At 33.4% G+C, this 12385-nt stretch overlaps 1 protein-coding gene across 3 annotated transcripts in view; it reads right to left on the reverse strand.

The window, feature by feature from the left end:
• The window catches only part of Eif4g (eukaryotic translation initiation factor 4 gamma), a 41164-nt gene that overhangs the window by 5745 nt on the left and 23034 nt on the right, over window positions 1-12385 (reverse strand). For all 3 annotated transcript variants that reach the window (XM_078196510.1, XM_078196511.1, XM_078196509.1), the window contains exons 6-16: window positions 11666-11862; window positions 10143-11025; window positions 2432-3237; window positions 2245-2349; window positions 1737-2051; window positions 1410-1634; window positions 1247-1323; window positions 996-1155; window positions 609-873; window positions 302-399; window positions 58-215 (exon numbers count right to left, since the gene is read on the reverse strand). In XM_078196510.1, coding sequence (XP_078052636.1) covers window positions 58-215; window positions 302-399; window positions 609-873; window positions 996-1155; window positions 1247-1323; window positions 1410-1634; window positions 1737-2051; window positions 2245-2349; window positions 2432-3237; window positions 10143-11025; window positions 11666-11862 — 3289 coding nt within the window. The remainder of the gene's footprint in view (window positions 1-57; window positions 216-301; window positions 400-608; window positions 874-995; window positions 1156-1246; window positions 1324-1409; window positions 1635-1736; window positions 2052-2244; window positions 2350-2431; window positions 3238-10142; window positions 11026-11665; window positions 11863-12385) is intronic.

Here is a 12385-nt window from a genome sequence, read left to right on the forward strand (position 1 = left end):
CGTTTATTCTACCGAACACTTAATAATATAAACTATAACAAGGTACAGAAGATTTACCCAGAGAGTTGTGGAGGCATCATTCGTTTTTCTTGATCAAACGGCATGTTTTGTAAGCATGCAAATTTGTTTGTATTTATCGTCTTTAAACCGCAATTTGAAGCAGTTTTCCACATATACATATTTCTGCTACCTAACTGCAAATCATCCATTGGAGGCTAAAAAAAAATAAAGATTACTTAGTATTTCATTTTCATAATGGTTACATGTAAATGATATAATAAAACAATAATTATTAACTTACAGGTTTATTTTTTAATTTCGCTGTCTCAACAGTATATGGTTGTCTTGTCCTCGCAACTGGTTGACTCCAACCACCATCATCAGTTTGACCTACGCCACCTGCATAATCAGAGTATCACTTTTTGAGTATAGAATAATTTATAGAAAAATACAAATGCAAGATTGAGTTAATATATCAGAATGTACTACAATCACTACTTTTTCAGAAACTCTAGTCTGACAATTATGTACAAAAATCATCATTTCGAACCGCATTCGTAATACAACATATAACAAGATATTAAACAACGAAAGTAGTCAATACTTACGATTCCTCTTTCTATCACTAGAACGTTCATCTTTGCGAGGTGTATTTAAAGGAGCACTGCTCAATTGGCTATCTAGTCGTTCATTCTCTGCTTCTTTTTGAATTTGATCTATTGTTTTAGGAGTGCTATCAACTCTTCTTGGAACCCATTTATTTGCTCTTAAATCTATGACATCTTGTAGCATGAAACGAATTCTAGAACTAATTTTTCCATTCCCCCGTCGTGAAACAATATGTTGCATTTTATTGAAGTAATCTTGCATTTCCTAATAAAATAAAAAGTTCATACAAAATTTCCCCTTTTTTAAATTATTCAATCGCTTGAATATATCAAATCAATCATTATACTAAGTTAAATGCCAGCGTAAAGTAGAAAAAGTAAGCTTACATCTATGCTTCCTTTCGATTCCAGATCTCTCCCAATTGTTGTTAGCAATTTGCATAAGCATTCGAGACTGTCTTCATCAGTTTCATTCAACAACTGTTCTATACAGTTACGCATGATTTTCGTAGTTAACATTCTTTGCTTATACAGTTCACCAATAAAACTATAAATTAAAGGATAAATATAATACATTTATTCACCTTTTCATATTTTTCAAAAAAAGTATATGTTTGTGCAAAATATAAATTAATTACCGTATATTTCCTACTGATTTGATACGTATTCGACGTTCCTCTTCTTCAAAAGCTGATAGTAACTCTTTCTTCTTCTCCTATTATTAAATAAACAGAATCAGTAAAATAACTAAATATTAAGACTGGATTTATATCTCAAACTCATGATGTAAAGAAAACTTACAGGATCTGAACACTCCTCAATTTGTTTGAGCTTCACATTTCGTGCTTCTTCATTATATGCCTGCTTTTCGTATTCTTTTTGGCAACGATTAATAATAAGTTTCTTGAAAGTCTGTGAATTCTCCAGACTATCAACATTTTGATCAGAACCTCCTGAGACCTCCATCACACTAAGTTCTTTACACATCAATGCATAAGCGACAGAGAAATTTGGTTCATCGACAGCCTGAAGAAAATTATATGATTGTGTATGAAATTAATTACATAACAGTGAATTCAACAAACCATTCTTAATAAACATCTAAATATCTCAATAGCTTCAGTTTACCTTTTCGAATACTAAATTGATAACACCTTGCAGACGTTCCAATGTATCAATATTTAATGTCCGTACTTGAGCGACCAAAGTATTGAATTTTTGTGGAGTAAGTTTATTCAACACACTACGAACTCTCTTGTAAAGGGCTTCTGTTTTTGCTTCCTCTTCAGTCTGAACAGGTGCTTTAAATCTTGTTGGTTTCCATGCGTTTTCAGTTTCTCTCAATTTCACATCTTCTTTCAAAGATAACGACATATGAATAACAGTTGGTTTTGGTGGTTTGGATGCTTTTCCTCCTGGATGACTCTTGCGATTGTTTGTTAACTAAATAAGAATAACCACATTTCATCAAAATGTAAAACTACGTCCTAACGACCTAGTACAAAATAAGATATATGTGTCAGAACAAAAGATTTCTTTCAAAGTAATTCAGTCCACTACTTTCACTTGTGATAAACATCATTCATTAAAATTCAAGGAGAGGTATGACTGCTATTTTTAAGCATTTACAACTTACCATTGATCGCGGATTTGTAGGTTGTTTCAAGAATCCAGGCATTAAAGCATCGTGGTGTCTAATAGTGTTTGAGCTAAATGCTCGCATGTCTATAGTAGAGCGGGCCTATAGTTATAAAAAAAAATTTAGGAAAATTGCATACATATAATACATATATGAAAACTAAAACAGGAATATAAATTACTACCTTCGCCCCATCTTTCAAAACAACGTCTAGATCTGGTAAATTCGAAGGTCTGATTTTGCTGCTAGGATCTTCCTGCAATGTTATCAAAAACTCACGATCGTAGATCTTTTTGCCGTTTTTATTTATGGGACTCCATTGGTCATCCTTATACTTATATTTGAGGATTATCTGATTTGTAACATGTGCGTCCGTCTGGGGAGATGGCTCGCTTTCATTTGGTTTCTCTATTACAGGAGGTCCAGCCAGCTTTTCTTCGCTAGGTGACCGGATCGCAGAAACCTTCGAATTTTCTTCATTTTTTTGTGCAATAATCGCTTCTAAGTCAGACTCATCTTTCATTTTTGCATGATCAACAACGTCGTTAGGAACTGGTTTTGCTTGCATGTTACAGACATTCGATTCATTATTATCTTCTAGCTTCGGTGAGGGTTCCTTTACGGTTTCCTCGTTACTTGGCAGTTTTTCTATAACAGACGATTGTACAGGTCCGCTCTCCTTCAGAATTTCCGGCGTCACTGGCGTCACGACGTGTTTCTCTGTCTTTACAGGAGTAGGAGTGACTTCCTTCTCCTTTTTTGATTCATAGTTTTCTTTCTCCTTGACCTCTTTCGTTATCTCTCGGTTTGCTTCCTTGTTGATGTCCTTCGCCGTTAAAGACTCTTTACTTTCTTGTTTTGTCTCGGTCTTCGTTGGCGGTACAGTATTCACGAAAGCGTCCATATCTGTCCCTTCTTTTTCGGCTCCTTTACGGTTAAGTTCACGAGGTTTGAGTTTATTTTTACTCTTTTGCTTCTGCATGGCTTTACCTATAAAAAAAAGAAAATATATACATTAATTTCACAGATTCTAAGTATTCATAGCTTGAACAAAAGTTTTGTTAATAAATAAACTTATATGTCACTGATGAAAAAAAATCATCAGGAGACATGGTTATAAATCATAATAATTCATACAAAATGACCGTTTCGCCGATATCGGTACACAAGATGCAAGCTGTAAAGAAAAGAATATTTCGGCTATAAGCCAAGTATAATTATAGTTACAGATCGCAGCACACTCTGCTGCGACATTCCTCTTTTTTATTAATATGTACACAACTTTATACATTATAAAATCATATAAGTCTAATTATTTCGTGATTTTAATATGCGATATTAGGTCTACGACAAAAATGATTATGTACATCTTAATATTATTTTTTAATCAAAGATATAACTACATTCATGTCTCATTTTTACTCGAATAGAATGGTTTGTATATAATTAGGACTATAATCAACAGTAACCAATAAAAACAAAAAATATATTATGTAAGACATTTCTTAATTTTGTTACGAACACTGACATATTCCAACGCGTTTTAACGAAGTGTGACATCAGATATTAAATCTACTCAACGTCGTCAAATACACCATTTCGTCGAGAAATTCTATCGTGTAACGATCACGATATTAATTACGATACTATCTTAATGTAACATTGTGAAGATCGAAAGAGGTCTATTGGGAAATCGAGAAGTGGTTGCTAGTAAATCTTTCCACACGTGTTTACCAATCTATGCAAATCGTTCTCGAAAAGTACAAATTACTTATGTGTACCATGATCTCTGGAACCTCGTCGATTACGACTCCTCGATCGAGAGCTACTGCTGACACGAGCGCTGCCATTTATTCTGCGGTCGCCCATTTTCACAGTATTCGAAGTGGTGTGTTGCGCGCACTGTGCGTTATTTACACGTGTTCGAATGATGGTCTTGGGCCTGTTTTTTCCAGAGCAAAAGCATATCGCATATTAACGAGTCACATTCTCACAGCACAAAACTCTTTGTGCGGCTCGAATTTCAATGGCCCGTGTGTGTGTGTGTGTGGATTTGTGTGGATGTGTGTGTATGTGTATAAATGTGTACTGCTGCCGTTGCCGCTACACTGCTGCTGCTGCACTGAATCAGTATTTATTTATAAACCTGCCAAAAGCTTGCCAAAGTCGGGGTAGATAGAAGAATCATGCTTGCAGATGCAACGTGCAAAGATGATATTGGCATTTTGAGCTTTTTCCTTATTATTTTAGCGAACGTGACAATAATTCACGGAATAGACAAAATAGAGCACGTGAAATTCGCATGAAATTCTTAGCGAACGGTGATCCGGAAATAAGAGTTTCGTACAACGGTAAGACTTTTTCGTAACTTGTTTAACGGTTAGACGATTCGATCAAACATAGGCAATCACTACATGGAAAAGGGGCCTCTTTCGGAAGCTCCTCTTACGACTTTCACGCAACTATTTTAACCTGTGAACTGGTGCAAACCAACAGGCACGACACAGGATTTCTTAAATTAGTTCTGTTCGCCGGTTGTGTTCGAGCGCATGCGCAGTGTGGGCCTTCCTGACAACCCAACCCAATACGAGCTCCTCTAAGCGAAATATATCGAACAGGAGAATCTGCGAGTTTTGGAATAATCTCGAACAAGGTAATCACAGGTAAGTGGATAGATAATTTCAATCGACAATATGAGAACAGAACTATAAATTCAACTATAAATTCAACAAAATATGCTGTCCAAACGATAAGCTAGTGATAATAAAATATTAAAATTTTAAAATATCCATTTCACAATTTTTTTTACTACAATTTTAAATTAATAAAATAATACAAATATTCCTAGATAGATCAAAATTTTTATTTTTCGTATTTGTAGTAAAATAATGTAGTTTTCAAAATCTTAATTACATGTACGATGATTTACAAATATTGTTGTCCGAATGACGATTGAGATAATGTTTCTTTGAAACAATTCCTAAAACAAAGTACGCTACACTATGAGACAGCAGTTAATTTGATGCATGAAAGTAGCTTGAGTAAGATTTTATAAAAGCAGGTCGAGGTAACAATCTGAAAAGTACATTGAATGATCACTAAATCTGTACGCAATATTATCTCTGCTTTAGTGTTATTACCAATTTTGGTACTGTACAACAAATTTTGATCATAAGTCACACGTTTTTCGAGTATTAGCATTATTTCTCGAAACTAATTTATATGCTCTGTCAAACATGTGTTCATTTATATAATATTTCTACATATATGATTGAATTGACTTTCTGATCAAATAATCCAAATCTTTAGGTATTTACTAGATTCAAAAATGCATTTCATTCTTAACCAAGAATCATCTTTGCTTTTGTTATTCAAAGTAAGCGATCAGTTTAAAGAGGTCATTGTTTGATAAAAACCAGTGTTACTTAATTAGTGTATGAAAAAAATAAAATTGCAATCGTGCGATGTTTATGATACATACATTGCTTCCCTTCATGAAAAATACCTGCAATCTAGAACGACCATTTTTCTAGCCAATGAAAACCTTTCACTCGATTAGTGAATGTTCAAGGTTACCACTGACGCCGAAAGTCTTGAGATATTTTTTGCACACGCACGACGCGTGCTCTTGTGAAATGACACTAATAGATATCCTAACCATGATGTAGTCCATCCTATATGCGTGACCATGACCCAACATGTTTTAATGACCAAAATATGCACCTATTAATCTCTCATAATGGTACCCATGAAAATGGAAATGATACTATGTTCATTAGATCCCTGTTAAATTACACATTTGAAAATATTCAAACGTTCCTACGTGTGAAAATTGAATGAGCCTTACGGTTACTTCCGTTGACAATTTTTCTAAGTTATAAAAGAGTACATGAATAAATGCTCATAAATTTCTTATATCCTTTCATTGATTGCGGTGTGAAGAAAAAAAAAATATATATATACTACGCTCTTATCAAGAATCATTAACTGTAAATAATAAGTGAAAATAAAGAACATAGATAAGGAAGTGACGACACGCCCACTAAAATCTTCCTGATGGCCATATTCTCATTACATTCAGGAAATCGAACTAGCTTTTTTCTTTCATATACTTTTCTACTTATTTACAATACAATTAAGGCGTGCCCAAAAACAAATTGTTGAAGAAGGTCTTCTAGGTATTCCCCGCCATTTCTATATGTTATTTCTTTAACCAATATTAAATATCCGTAAATAATATTTAGTTAATTTGAAAAATTGTAAAAATATTTTTTCTTGTACATATATACGATTTAAATTACAAGGCTGGAAAATATGTAAGTGAATGAAGCAAGTACAACTTTTCAGATATCACACGTAAGAACCAGTGATCAAATATGGAGTACTTCTTTTTCTTGGCCGTTCACAAAATGGCTATATGTGCCAGTATCAAGAATATATAAAATTATCACCCATTTAAATATATTCTTGAAATATAAAAGCAAGTATTACGGCTTAAGTTGGTGAATATTTCATATAAAATAAGAATCCATTTATTTGATTAAAATAATTTAAAAAAATTTAGTTTCATCATGAATTATTCCCAATGCACGTGGCTATTGCATGATAGATAGTACTGAATATCATTTATAATATTACTAGAATAATTTTACAATAACTAAATTTTCTAATTTTGTTAGAACTCTGAAACATTTATTTAGATAAATGTTATAAGGTCCGTGTTCAAAAATTCCGTCGAAATGAAGCATACACTCAGTTTCGTTCTGGGCAGCCATATTTGAACACTCGTGTATCGACCTTCGAAATTTGTTCATTATTATCGGCTTTCTTACGGCAAAAATTTAAAAGCAACTACGAAAAAGAGTCGACGGAAGAATAATTGATGGGAAATATTTACTTCAACGGCAGAATATTAGAATATAACGAACTGAACTTCAGATTCGTGAAATCTTATGAATACAAAATGTCGGAACCACGTTGCGAACGGTAGATATGCCCAAGTCGTGCCTGTTTGGAGCAAGGCAGCTCAAAAAAGGACAAAATAATTTATACATACATTTCGAATTATGATCGTCCTTGGTCGTTGCCGTTGCATCCGCTTGATCACTTTATGTCACAGTATGAATAATTTACAAAATAAATTCAGGGCGAAAGACAATCTTCTTAAAGCTTTTTCGTTAAGCTTCGTCAAGTTTAGCGTGATAAAAGTATTTAAAAAAAGGAAATATATATATATATATATATATACTATATATAGAGAGAAACGATGCGTGTAAAAGGCGCCCGTTACGATTAAATAAGTAATATATGTACAAATTCTTCGGAATATCGCGAGATATAAGTCTTATAGGAACGGACTGCAGTAAGACGCAATATAATAAGCGTATTCGTTACGTAGTAGTCTATATAAATTTGAAAGCGAATAAGTATTTAAATAGTAGTGAATTTAAATATTTACTTATGTATAATTACGAATATACAATTCTTGATTAAAAAATTATAAAAGGAAAAGGGAAATGGGCTAAACGGAGTAAAAATACGCCCGGCTAGCACAGCACGTGCTGGCTACTGGAGGAAATTCGTTGTTCGACGAGGAAAGGAACCGGGATCCTCCCTCCAGCTATACGATCGTCAATGCTCGTGTATCTTCGGTACATTTCGCGCCTTTTCATACGATGATGTCACCGTCTTGCACGAAGCTCCTTTCGGAGTGCCTGTGCTCAGCGTTTCAATCATTGCGGAAAGACCCGTTCACATTGAAACCATGCATTCCAATAGATTACAAAATGTCTGTATTCTGCTACATTTTCCTATTTTTATGAAACTACATTGTGCGAGCAACAACAGTAGCAAAATATATTGCTGTCACCTCAATATTCCATTTTTCATAAAATACTATTAATATCTTAATGGATGAACTTAATCTAGCATACATTACATATCCAAATTGTCGTATAACAAATATTCATCCGTCAATTATTAACTTGATTATTGAAATTCATAGTTTAAAGAAATATTTATAACGTATTTGTTATACGACGAGTTCATTTATATGTAGAATGATCGAAAAAAATTATTTCACATTTACGTACATATTATATACGTATGTAACAAACTTACCCCTTGCTTTCTTCCCCATTTTGAAGAAAATGCGCGAAAAACTTGACCCGAAATGCTTATTATGTTATTTTATTTTTGCGATTAAGAGTAAAACTGTGGTATTTAGAAATTAATGATTTCTACACGTATTAATATTCACGGTACACCTTTGTCTCTGATAAATTTTAGTTCGAAAAAATATAAAACTAAGCTCAATCATTTTAAGTTAAAAACTAGTGTTACGCATTCAAGATATTATTCCACTTGCTTGAACAGATGAATGTGCATCCTTATTAATAACACAAATACGTAAATGTATCATAATGTGTTCAGTTAAAAACTATTACTTTACACACTATTTTTAGAAATGTCCAATCTCTTGTGTAAATTTTATATTAACAGAGAAATATTCACTATCGTTCACTGTTCGTAAGTTAATATATTTTGAAATAGAAAATCACAAACACTACAACTCGACACAAGAACAATGTTTGAGGCATGTAACGGAAAGTATGAATCTGAGAGGTTAGAATGAAAGCAAATCGTATTGCGATACTACAGAAATATCCAACGACCCCTGTCAGCAATACTCGAACGATACAATTACAAAACGTTATGTATACGAATATAAAGCATTATATATAGAAAAAAGGTATTTCGAAATATTCAAGCCATCTGTTCGCACGTGCGTAACTTAAAGATATGTATCACCTGTTATAGGTCCGCATACACGTGTCTATATAAAGGCATCTCTTCGTGACTGTACAGTGTTCATCCTAATAATTCATACCTAACAATTTCTGAACTACTTGAACAGTTAAAATACATACAAAAAAGGTATACCGACTCATATAGAAGGTCATGATCATTTACATGTTGAATTACGGACTATAATGACTATTAAAGCTATCATGAAAAGCAAAGTTTAAACTATTATGACAAAAGGTTGAGTTAGGGGAAACTAGATTTTCGACACTCAAATCCTAACCTATACTAACTCGACCTTTTTGCATGTATGAATGGTTAAGATTCTTTCACGAAGAAAATAATAAACATAATAAATATAAGCATTGGATTACAAAATTCATGTAATTTTTAACCGATTGCTGCTCGCACAAGTATTATATCCATAAATTAATTAAGAATATGCACATGTTACCTAAAAAGGTTACTTATACAATGTAAAATGGAGTATTACAAGATTGGTATTCAGCATGAGAGCAATAAAATATTCACAGCTAATGATTAACAATTTCAGAGAGGTATAAATAAAAAAATAATTTATAATCTGAAAAATTCAATATAACTACAAATAATATATTTAAAATATTTGTTTAAAATGTAAAATATGTATGCAATGTGGAAGTAAATATGTTACGGTTTCGAAAATAAACGAAAAAATTGAAAGTATTAATCTTCAGATTCCTGTGCCAAAGTCATTGGTGATTCTGTCTGAGGGTTTTAAATGTTTGGAAAAGGAATGAATCCATGAATCCATTATGAACCCATTTTAGTTAAAATTATATATCTCTCTGATTTCTAGTATACAAAAAGTATATTTAAACATTACTAGGCATGATTTATTAATTGTAATAATTGTATTTATGGTAGATAAGAAGAAAAATTTTCAATTGTGTAAAAAACACAATGGCTACTATAATGCTGCAATAATTTTAGAACAAATTTTCTCTGCACACGTTATTGTATAAATATCCTATAATATCCAGTAATGAACAATGTGTTGAAACAACACAACGATAAAAGTAAAACGTTTACAACATCTTGTAAGAACTCACCATCAGATGATTTTTGTTGTGGAACTTCACTTCGAGGAGGTTCAGGCTCCGGTTTGTCACCAGTTGCATCTCCATTAGCTTTTGGATGGTGATCAGTTTGATTGTGAACAGGAGTTGGAGTAGCGCCTCTGGAACTGACACTCTTCTCCCTCGTTTTCTTTTCCTTTTGTTCTTTGGCACTCGAATGCAGGTCCGTCGCAGCGGTGGGTTGATTGTGACTGTGACTTTGAGATTTCCTTCTGGGTGGTGAATTGGATGAATTCTTACTGGATAAATTAGGAAACGGTTCTCTGGCAGGAAGGGGGTTAGCACATGGGGCAGTGGCGGACGGTTTAGGAACCTCCGGAACGTTCGTACTTGGTGTATTCGTTTGGGGAATCGACACCTGGGTGACAGTAGGTGAAGTACTCGTGCTCTTCACCTCCTCTTCGGTAACAGTCATCACTGACAACTGCGCAGAAATATCATCCTTGTTTAAATTACGTGGAGCAGTCGGTGGTGGTTCCTCAATGACCACACTTTTTATTTCGCCACGAGGTTGAAATTCCTTTACAGAAATTTGGAGCGGTTTAGACTCCATTTTCACCGCACTAGAGTCTACTTGAGCCACGTTACTAGTGGTACCTAACGACGAGTGACTACACAACGCGGTTACGATAGGTATATTTTGCGTTGGTGAACTGGTATTACACTGATTGTTCGCATCATTACTAGAACTCGTTTGAGAACTTGGTAAACTTTGCGCTACATTCTGTTGCATGGTTGCGTTTGGTACATTACTAGTCGGTACCGTCGAGTCAGAAATAGACTCATCGGTCGCGACTTTTGTCAGTGTCTTTGCAACTTGCGCCGCAAACTCGGCTTGCACCTCAGCATCATTGTTCTGTAACAATCACCAATTCTGCGTGATAGATAATGATACAGAGCAATCGAATAAAGATTATGCTTGACAACTAAAAACTGGCTCCAAACTCAAATCATAGGATGATAAATGAAATTAAATGTACTAGGAGAAATAAAAGAAACGCTGAATACATTATATGCGTCTGTTAGCCTCCAGCCATAGCTTTAAATATTTATTGCAATACTTTCGCGATAATAATATTGCATACTAAATTGGTTTTTTTCATTACAAGATTAAAAGACATTAGTATGTGATCTGAGTAATGTTTAAAGTTAATGTTCTTAAAAATAGGAGATCCTTAAATATTCTTTAAAATAGGGTAACCACAAGTTCTGATTACTATACCGTTATATTGAGTAATATATCAAATAAGCAGTTTTACAACTAATTATAAGTATTATTAAAACTTGAAAATAAAATATGAGGACTTGAAAACAGAAACATTACAATAACCATGGCTGTTCGGCACAGATTCTAAAGTCATAAACAATTGACTAAAAGAGTATATTAATTTTACATTTTCTATCTTAATTATTTACCAAATTCAAAGTGAAATTGATATTATAAATATGATACCCTCATAGTCAATTGTTAACAAATTAATTGTAATACAACTCACCTGTGGCTGAGGAGTTTCGCGATTGCTAGATTCACCACTCGGAATAGTTTCATTATCTTTATAAATTTCATGACTAATATTTTTACCCGTTGTCGGGTCTACTATATCAGTAATAGCATTTTGTCCTCTTGGTTTCCGAGATTTTATCGTACTGTTCGCCGTATTTGTTGCACCACCATTATGTCCTGAGTATACATCTATAATGTACGAACAATCATTAATTTTCAATACAACACGCAATAAAAAAAAAAACAAAGATTGTTTTTTTACAATACAATAAAAGATAAGTTGCACGAATCACAATATTCTGACTATTCACTAAAGCACTCACCACTATACACTTGATATACATTATTCCAAACGTACATTGCGTTAAACTGAATAAATATTTACTATAAGACAAATATTAGACTACTAGATGCTTTAGCTTCTTGTGCTCAAGGAGAACTGAACTACAAGAGCTTCCATACAATATTATTCTGGACGAGCTCTGAAATTTACCTGAATCTTCATACCTGGTCATAGGAAAAACCCATGGGCAGGTAAAGACCCTTACTAGTTTTCTAAAACTCTTAATTGTCAGTGTCGTCAGAATTTTCAAATCCCAAATTATCCCTGACAATCTTTAAACTTTAGTAGGAATGGCCTTCCACTATTTATACCCCCTCTTTCTTAACTTAAATTTCTTACCTATTGTAATCTACCTGAACATAGGAAAAA

This window comes from Augochlora pura, chromosome 2, assembly GCF_028453695.1.
Source record: "Augochlora pura isolate Apur16 chromosome 2, APUR_v2.2.1, whole genome shotgun sequence".
NCBI classification, from domain to species: Eukaryota; Metazoa; Arthropoda; class Insecta; order Hymenoptera; family Halictidae; genus Augochlora; species Augochlora pura.